Source organism: Micromys minutus (assembly GCF_963924665.1).
Source record: "Micromys minutus genome assembly, chromosome: 10".
NCBI classification, from domain to species: Eukaryota; Metazoa; Chordata; class Mammalia; order Rodentia; family Muridae; genus Micromys; species Micromys minutus.
The window spans coordinates 2,734,021-2,744,712 of NC_137979.1; the positions used below are offsets into that span (position 1 = coordinate 2,734,021).

Below are 10,692 nucleotides of genomic sequence, written 5' to 3' on the forward strand. Positions count from 1 at the left end.
GATGTGAAGGAAAGAGCTCATAAAATTTCTTTGGTAGCTCTCGTGCCTAGGGCCCCACCACTGGTCACAGCAAACAGCTCAATAGCTCTTGGGTTTTTAGAGCCTTCCTTTTGAATACACACACATTGAGATGTTTCATAGGTCTATGTATGATCTTCATGCAAAACAGAGTAAGCTGTGATTTATATCACAGTTTTTTATAAGAATGTACTTGGAGACCATATTCTGACCAACCTGGGAAGTTGTAATGAACTGTAAATATTTGGGCCAGTGACAGGAGATATAACTAAATATGACATCACTTTTTACAAAGTCAGTGACTCCCAACGTGGCACTGTGCCTGAATACATAAGTCATTGCTCACCACCTATTTCCTGAGTAATTGGGACGCTAATCACACCCTGTCAACAGCTTAAGGCTTTTTCTAACTTCCCTGACATTTTCTACCCTTTTAGTTTCCTGGCTTCTGTTCCTGAGAAAACAAGATCATGATCTGAGATACTTTACTAAGCACACGGAGCTTTGGATCTTTGTAGTGGGATTTTTGGAATTTAGGTTTTCAACCACCAAAATATTATAAGAAGGTCTTTAATTTTACTCCCAGATATGGGGCTGCTTCCAACTGTCTGCAGTAGCTGACTGATTTGCCTCATGCTCTAGCTGACATGTGTTTTTGACAGCTGCAGATAGTTTCTGCAATTATGACATTAGTAATCCTGGAAACTCTTCAGAGGGTGTATAAATGCTAGAGCCCTGAAAGGCAAGGTTGGTGGTTGGTGGTCACTGGGTGGGGGTGGGGGTGGGGTGAGGGTGGGGAGGGGGTTGTGGTTTGTGGTTTGTTATTCTAAAAGAAGAAACAAAACAAAATTAAATTCAAGGATCTTTTTCTTTTCCCCTCTCCCCTCTCTGTTTCTCTACCATTTTCTCTCCCTCCTTTCTCTCTCCTATCTAGTGCTAGGGTTTGAAGGGGTGGAAAAAGTACGAAGAAGGGTGGAAGAAGGAAGAACCCAAAAGTAGCAAAAAGACAGCTACAGGTCTTAGGTATGAATCCTTCTGAAGAAGCTTTGACAACCTCATCCCAATACCCCAAGTAGATGCAAGGCACTAACATGAAAAAGAAAGACTATTAAATTATTAGAAAATCATATGGGGACTATATTATGGCTTTTGATATTGTGTAATTTAACTAATGCACAGTAACTGTGAATGTCACTAGAAGGGAGTGATTTCCTGAGACCACCACTTGGTTCTTATATGGGTTCTTTAGCTAAGCAAACAAATTCATACAAAGTTGTCAAGAGAAAAGCATACAAGTTGTATTAGTTTATGTATATATGAGGAACTTTACAGGAGAGTAACTTGCCAAGAAACATGGTTTCCAGAAAAAGAAATAATTTGTAAAGGACTGGCAAACAAATCTCTGAGTAGTAAATTTTAGAGATTTCACTAAAAGACATACCTATAGGTACAAAAGCAACCTTACGATGAGTATTACTGGGGCTAGAGAGATGGCTCAGTGGTTAAGAATACCGACTGCTTTTGCAGAGGTCCTGAGTTCATTCCCAGCAACACCATGGTGGCTCACAACCATCTGTAATGTGATCAGATGCCCTATTCTGGTGCTGTCTAAAAACAGCCACAGTATACTCATATAAATAAAATAAATAAATTTTCAAATGAATATTACTTTAGTGGGCCTGTTTATTCAGATTCAAAGAAACTCTACATTACCAGACCTGGTGACTAAGTCAAAATTATCATTATGGCTTCCTGCTTGAAGAAAAAGGCAGACTACATAGGCATGCCTAAAGTTGCATTTTCTCACATAACTTCAGCTTCAATAATTTATATGCCAACACTATTTCTATTTTATTTTATATTTTGAGGTACTTAAATCCTTTAGTAGTTTTTGACTTTGCCATGATGGTTCAATAGACAGATACAGTAGACGAAGATCAATTTGGCTAATTGGCATGTCTGACACCTCAAACATTTATTATTCTGTATCCTAAAAGCAATCATAATCATCTCAACTAACTGTTTTGAAATGTGAAATTAAATGATTTTAACCACAGTTATCCAATGTGCTGTAAAATTTTAGGTATTGTTACTCATATCACGACAGACAAACCCAGTCAGAAATTTCCAGAGTTGGTTAGTCATTGGGGTATTTAATAGGAGATTATAAGGCCCCATTCCGAGTGGGCTATCCATGAAATATTATGAAACAGAACTAACCAGAGAAGTCATGCTGGGAGCATAGCTGCTGTATCTGGTAGGAATGGAGAAGGGTTACAATGCATGGACACCAACATTCTGTGTTACAGACTTGTAACCCACGTGCACTTGTAAGACTTGGATCTAGAAACATTCCCTAACTTTTAGGTGAGGATTCCCAATGCCATGTCTTATGGTTTCACCATATTTAGGGCAAAAGAATTTTGAAAATCGGGAATGCTCAGGGCCGACATTTATAAAAATAACTCCTTTTGCTCCTGAAAAGTTTGCTAGCAAAGACTTAGTGACTTTTTAAAATCTTTCTATTGTCTGAGAGTTCATATATGTGCATAATGTGTTTGATAAACTCTCCCCTAACGACCTTCTGGTCACTCCCCTACTGCTCAGCTCTTTCCCTCCAATCTCATGAGCTTTGTTTCTAACCCTCTGTGTCCACTTACCCGCCTTGATGGCTTGTGTGCAGCCCCATCTGGAGACTGTGCAGACGCCAGGAACATGTCTTGAGGAGAACTGGCATTTGCTCCACCAGCAACTGTCAATTTTCAATAGCTCCTCGGCTAGGAGTGGGGCTTCCTGGACACTCCCCAGCCATGCTGCACTTGAGTAAATGTGATCTTGTTTAGTGAGCATGTGACTTTGGCCAGCATGGGTACACGTGTGCAATAGCCCTGCCAGGCCTGGAAATTACCATTTCACTGCACTGCCTGTGGCTCTCGCAGTCTTCCAGCAATGACAACTGCGCTTGGTGAGAGATGGCCAATATGAAGGACCCACTTAGAACCGAGCGCCCCAGAGTCTCTTAATCTCTACGTGTAAAATAGCCGTGGTTCTCAGTGTTTGCTGTCACCTGCTGCACAGAGTTTTGTTTTCATTGAAAATAGATTTTTTTCATAGTGTATTCTGACACCAGTTTTTCTTCCCTGAAACTCCTAGAACCTCCCCAACTCTTAAACCACACAAATCTACTCTCCCTCTCTCTCTCCCTCTCTCTCCCTCTCTCTCTTCCTCTCTCCCTCTCCATCTCTCTTTTACCCTACCCTCCTCTTCCTCATTAGAAAATTAAAGAAATGAACCAGACAGCAAAGGAAACACACACACACACACACACACACACACACACACACACATACACACACACACACACACACACACAACTATAGAGAAATCCTATAAAAACACAAAATTGAAAATCAAGAGCCTGGTAAGGATTTTTTTTAAGCCACAAAACAGCATTATGAGATAACATCCTCCAAAAATGCCACTGAGTTCATCTTGTTTTGTTTTGGCTATCTACTGCTGGGAATGGCACCATCCGTAAGATTGGTTTGTATACCCAGTGAGATTCCACTAGAGAAAATTGTTTTTCCTATACTGCACTATTTAGTGATTTTTAAAAATTATAACACAGTCCAAATCACGGCAGAGAAGAAAGCTTTGGTATCTAAAACAAATTGTATTTGAACTTGCCGTGCTAATTCAGCTGAGAGATCACATGGTTATCCTTAAAGGGGCTTCACCAGAAAACCTTGAGGAACCTTTGTCTATAAGGGCAGACTTTAGGGGAGCTAAAGGCCCAATTTTCCTTCAGAAGAAGAGACTTTTGCTCATTTATGGTTTTCCTTTTTTCAGAGAATGAAAAGGCTCAAGAAACAAAACCAAAAAAAAGCTTAAAATTGGTTGAGAGCATTTTTTTTTCAGTGCCCTGGTTATCCATGGGTCCCTTTACATTCTCCCCATCTCTGCCTGAGTCACATCACCACAGAAAAGAATTGTTTTAAGATTTATTGCGTATAAAACAGAATAAAGTAAGAAAGGAGACATTGAATATTGGTGGTGACATACAATATTTTGTATTTCATTATGAGCTTCTCATCAAGGAAATCCATGTTTAGTTGGCTCACAGTCACACATAGGGAGAAATAAAAGTGTTGACTGAGGAGTTCATTGGAGGAGATGTGTCCTCAAATTTCAAATGAGATGTGGGGTTTGGTATGACTGTTGATTAACATGGGCCAAGGCAGTGGAAATATGAGGATCTCAACAGGCAGAGTCTAGAGAGTGAGTTAGGTAAGTTGTGAGCTTGCATTTAGTTTGGATGAGGGTAGAGGGCTGTTGGGCAGGTCTTTGAGAGTCTGCCAACTGCACATAATTGCCACATTGGGGCACAGAGATCTCCAAGGACATTCGTGATAAACATTTTCTTTTGTCAAGAGGAATAGACAATGCTCCCAGGACAGAACTGAGGTGTTCATTCTCTGAGGGTCAGGATATGTATAGAAAACCTTAAAGACCAGAGGTTCTCTGATAAATCACCAGGTCCTACCTGGTCTCTGCTGGCTAGAATAAACATTGGCTGCGTAGGGGAACACCTCTACTTTCTAGGTTAATCATGACTTCTCCAGGACAGGAGCTCTGTCCCAAGACCTCTACGCCATAGAAGGTATCAGTAAGTCAAAGAAATAAGTCTGCCTTGGACCTCTCTAGAAACAGACAGATGCAAATGTGTCTCACAATCCAACAGAATCAAGGGCAGTGCATGAAATGGTTCTCTCTCCTGAGCTCTAGGTGAGTAATGATGGAATGAGATGTGAGGACTCACAGCCTACACTGTTTAAATGGCAATATTCCACTGGGCAATTGGCACTCCTCACCTTCCTGGCTGGAGCACGTAAAACATTATTTATGAAAAGGCAGCTTTCCTATTGACAGTCTTCACTGGCATCTACTCTCACCTGAACATGTACAGCACATCAATTTCTCAAATGAAAACAGACAAGGAGAGGGAACTCACCTTAGAGACACAAAATAGGCAATTGGTCAATTTAGATATCCATGTGAAAAGAAAAGGTAGCTGGATTCAAACCATGAATTTGTGGCAGTAAACTGACAGTGTCATGTTGTTTGGAGTGATTCTCAGTATTGAAGGTCACCCTGAAAACACCTGTGAGACAACATGGGAGGCTTTGGTTCTAGTGTGCAGGGACAATGTCCGGATCAGAAAGTTATTGCTACTGTAGCTGAACATGGGAGGCAGGCAGCTGGTCTGGCACCAGAAATGGTTTGATAGTAAGTTCATAGCCCAGATCCTGAGGACAGAGCTTCCTTTGTGGCATAAGAGAAAAAAGCAGACTTGATTTGATTGTAAAATGCAGGGCACAGGACAGATCATTGGAAAAGAATTCCTGAGACCCTCTCACCACCCTTTGCTCACACAGAACATTAAATGTACAATATGAATAGTCTTCCAGGGCAGTCTAACCATATTACATTTGTGTACTGGCCTGACACATGTAATAACACATGTTGTTGAAAAAGGATTCAAACATGAATCCTGACCAGTAAAGGAATCAGGGGATGATGTATGGATACAGTGACCTACACACACAGTCACTCACACCAACACACACAAAGCTGAACACAGGTAACCACTGACCTTTCTGGAGCCAAAAAAAAGTTTGCAAATATCAAGAGTGTTTGTGTAGCCCAAAGAGATTTGGTACAAAAAAATGAACATTTAAAAGACATAGAAAGCAAAGACCAGGGCTGAGAAGCAGTCTCCTACACAGCACATGTCAGCCCATGGCGGCAGGACGCCTTTACAGCTTTCAGATCAAACCCCAGCTCTAAGCGAGCAGGCACATTTCCAGGTGCAGGTTTGTCCTTTCCATTCACATCATTGTATTGTGAGATCACTTCATTCTTGTTGTCAGTTCTGCTCACACTAAGCCACAACCTGCGTTCTTGGAAATGTCACCAGTTGGTTACATTTGGACCTTTTAAGAACAAAGCCAAGTGTGTGTTTTCTGTGTGCTGCTTTCAACAAATTCACACACTTGTTTCCTAATCTGAAGACTTTCTTTAAATCAGCTGCCCAACATCTAGAACAGTTTTATAATTTCTAAACCTGTTGTCCTTTGGTCTGTTATCAGTTTTAAAGTGCCGAGGACTTAACAGTCTGCTTTCCATCTGGTGTCAGGCATCACAGTTTACTTAAAGATGCAGTTATAGGACAGTCGTGGGTGGATGGAATGGGAGCAGAATCATCATGAAATGGTTACAGGTCAGATAAACTTCTTTCTGTGCAATACAATATTTAAGCAAGATGAAGTGAAATGGAAGTTTGAAATTGTCGCCTTCATTCCAGTTTAGATGTCTCTGAGCAAATCCAATCATCTATTTGTGTGTTCCCCATCTCTTATCCACAGGCACTGGACTCCCACAGGAAGCCTCAGTGATGCCCAGTCCTTGGGCTAGTGCAACGACAGTCTGGTCTTTGCTTGGGCTATGAGATATAGAACTAAAAAAGATGAGAGGACCCATAAAAATTTGAATCTAATTTTGACACATAGAAAAGTCCACCAGGATAATTTTATTTGTGACTTCCGTGTACAGATACAATGGTGCTGACTTCCACATCTGCACACAGGAAAGAGTAGAGAACACTCTGAGACAGGGGGAGTTGCCATTACTGCAGTAAGAGGGAACTCATGATAGGTCACAGGGAGAGAGAGGGAAGCTTTTCTAGACAGACAGTCACTAGCATCAGTTTCAGATGAGACTTCTAATTTCACTTCAGACAGCATGGCGGTTGTTGTGAAGATTAGACTGTTTTCTACAGAGCTTTGGGGATCAGAACCGCAGACCCTTTGTCACAAACAGAAGCAGGCATGAGTCTTTGTGAGGCAGATGAGAGTCAGTACAGTGGAACAGAGATGAAAGAAATGTTAAAATATTGTGGGCATGGCATTGAGGCTCTCACCTCACACTAGATTCTTAAGACAAGACCAGATTCCAAGTAAGCAGTGCTATGTCTACACCTGACTGTCTACATCAGACAGACACAGTGGCAGTGCTTCACACCTAAGGACCTACTTGAATCTGAAACAAGTCTATCCCTGTAGTCTTAGGGGACTATCGAGCACTCACATGCATTGGTCTTTACTCTAGGAAATGAAGTCCCATGTCTGAGTAAGGCCAACTTCCCAATCTGATTTTATCAGGGAGACAATAAAAATTTGCACTTCTCATAGCTTGATTCATAATAAAATGGAAGGCTAAAGGTATTACTCTGAAGATATTTGACATGATACATCAATGAGTCACAAGGAGAAATCCCCACAAAGGTTTCTGGCTCAGCGCCTTATTCAGCAACTTAGATTTAAGAACCTGCACAGCAAGAAGTAATTACCTTTGGTTTCCTCCCTCAATAAAGCTTTGTTTAGTCTCTGGACCACCATTTTACCAAATCTTAGCTTGTGTTTGTCAAAACCCTTTACTCAAGCGGCCATTACTTGTTCAGGCTGACTCTTTGGACACTACTCCAGGGTCACGTTTTGGTTTCTACTTACAGCATAAATGATTGTTTTCTTGTTTTTTATTGTATATTCTCTGTATTCATATTTCAAATACTATCACCTTTTCCCACACTGACATGTCCCCTACAGCCCCCTTGCTTCCAAGAACTACTAACCCTTAATGGTAAGCAATTTTATACATATTATTCTACTGTATAATTCATAAAAGTATGTTCATGATTATTGATATTTCATTAGAATATATTAAAGCGAAAACTCAGCTGTTTCAACAGAACAAAGTTTTTTACCTCATCTAGGTGCCATGGATGAAAGTAACAGTAACATAAAACTTGCCAATATTATTAACATTAATATGCTATAAGGGGTAACATGTCCTTTTTAACTCACTCTGTTGTGTGGTGCACAGAAACTCGGAACTTTTCAGGAATAAAGAAGTGAGAAATATTTTCACTGAAGGCAAAAAATTCAAGAGAATATTGATTCAAGAGAATATTGATGCAAAGAATTTTGGATTGGAGGGATGAGAATGTCCTCTGGGAAGTCTGAAGGTGGGTTGATATGCTGATTTAAAAAATGTCAGATATCATAAGCATGGTGACTCATAAAGAGAAACAAATTTGTTATGAATGATTTCCCCTTAAAATAGCACAGCTTCACTCTTCTTAATCTTTAAGTCCCATGACAGTGGTGTGTGCAAGGCTTTGAAGATTGGTGGACAAGCCACATACAGTGTGCAGAAGGGGACAAACATGCCATCTCTGCCTGCTTAGCCTGGACCTTAATAGGCAGTAAGACTGTGCCTCATAGAGAGCAAAGGAGAAGACCATAGATTTCTACATACATTTTTGCCCATTCACGCATCATTATTTTTGTTTCATTTTTTGGTGTGCTTAGAAACAAAACCAAATACTCTATTGGTTAAATGAACACAAGCCTGACGGTTGATCTTCAAAATGCAATTTCCTACTTAGTGCATTTGGATACTACAATATGTTCTGTTAGCAAGGCAAGACATCAACTCTACTTCCACAAAAGGAAGCATCAGATTCAAAGGACTGACAAATTTAGCTAGAGTTCTCAGACACTCAGACAGTAGGGCTAAAGTTCAAGCAAATGCTCTATCATTCTAATCTAATTATCTCTGTGATGATGAGAGAAAGACTACTGAAAAGCTGTAACTGAGCAACAACGTGAAAATCAAAGTGCCTGGTTTTGGAAATACTCTTGAGATTTGTGATCCACATCGTGGGCACAAAGACAACATCTGCTGCTTGTGCACATAAGAGGCTATGGACAGTTTCAATGTCACTTTAGAAGAGAGATTCATTTTGGTGGGCTTCTCAGACTGGCCTCAGTTGGAACTTGTCCTTTTTGTTTTCATTTCAATTTTCTACTCCCTCACTCTCTTTGGCAACATCACCATCATTTCCCTCTCCCGAATGGACCTCCGTCTGCACACACCCATGTACTTCTTCCTCTCACACCTCTCCTTCCTGGACCTCTGCTTCACCACCAGCACCGTGCCCCAGCTCCTCATCAACCTTCATGGATTTGACAGGACCATCAGCTATGGAGGGTGTGTGGCCCAGCTCTTCATATATCTAGCTCTGGGATCCACTGAGTGTGTGCTCCTGGTGGTGATGGCTTTTGACCGCTATGCCGCTGTGTGCCGCCCACTGCACTACACAACCATTATGCACCCTGTCCTCTGCCAGGCATTGGCCATTGCTTCTTGGGTAGGAGGATTCTTGAACTCTCTGATTCAAACAGGACTCATGATGACCATGCCACTGTGTGGACACCGACTGAACCACTTCTTCTGTGAGATGCCTGTGTTCCTCAAGTTGGCCTGCCAGGACACAGAAGGAACTGAGGCCAAAATGTTTGTGGCCAGAGCCATAATCTTGGTCTTTCCTGCAACATTAATTCTTGGCTCCTATGGACACATTGTTAGAGCAGTACTAAAGGTGAAGTCAATGGCTGGACGCAGAAAAGCTTTTGGGACGTGTGGGTCCCACCTCCTGGTGGTTTCTCTGTTTTATGGCTCAGCCATTTACACATACTTACAACCCAAGAGCAGTTATTCTGAGAGCAAGGGGAAGTTTGTTGCCCTGTTTTATACCATCGTCACCCCCATGCTCAACCCTCTGATCTATACCCTGAGGAACAAGGATGTGAAGGGGGCTCTGTGGAAGGTGCTTGGGAGAGGCACAGACTAGGAGTAGGAGAAAACACAGGACCCGTACAACTATGTTAGCTCTCATGTCCTTAACTCCACCCTATTCTACTGCAAAATAGTTTGTAGCAGGTCTCAAAATTTGTTGTTTTGCTCTTTGGGAGCTGGAAGTCAAGATACTTTTTACTTCTTTCTGTTAATGTCTATGGTCCTGACAAGAAAGGAGTAAAATTTGATTTATCTCAAACATTGTACAATAATCTTTGAGAAGATGGTATATTCTCACCACATGCAGAGAATAACATGAGTGTGAAGAAATTTCTGAGCATGTTTGAAGAGATACTTGAATGTTAGGACACTTTTCCAAAGCCAGGGATAACCAACTGTGTGACATGCAGATGCCATCTTGGCCGTAGGCATAGGACATTTCAGTGCCTATTTCCTACTTAGATCCGCGTCCTCTCATGCCTCAGGCTTAGGTTCTCAGTCCACCTCTGCCTGTCTAGCCTTTTAGTCCCTGTTACTGCAGAAAGAAAAGGAGACTCTGGTCACTAGTAGGTCATCAAACATGTAGAGTTTTAAATATAATTTAATTTCGCTTAAAGAAGATACAAACTCTGTAAAACAACACCAAATAAAAGCACAGAAATCTACTCAGTTGGGCCACAGGTTTCTTTGATGCCTTGGTGAAGATACTACCATTGGGGAGAGAAGATAATAGAAATGAGAAGAAAAACAATAAACATTGAAAACCTTTTATAACAAAAAAAAATGAAGGAGTAAAATTGAAAATGCAGAGATGAGATGGCGAGGAGGTGTGTATACAGGGCAGGTTTCAGATTCTACCAGTGCTGTTTTATAAAATGATAGATATCCTTGTAAATAATGTTAGAGTTTTAGTATCTTTAAGCCTGAATAAAAATCTTAATTATTATACCAATTGCTACTTACAGAGTCTTTGTA

General features: G+C 41.0%; 1 protein-coding gene across 1 annotated transcript; it reads left to right on the top strand.

Annotated features, from left to right (window-relative positions):
- Positions 1–8,842: 8,842 nt before the first annotated feature.
- On the top strand, positions 8,843–9,772 carry LOC308426468 (olfactory receptor 2Y1B-like; the record flags this gene model as incomplete). The annotated part of the gene is made up of 1 exon (XM_080924235.1): positions 8,843–9,772. One exon carries the CDS (start codon positions 8,843–8,845, stop codon positions 9,770–9,772), a length of 930 nt encoding a protein of 309 aa, XP_080780361.1.
- Positions 9,773–10,692: the final 920 nt, after the last annotated feature.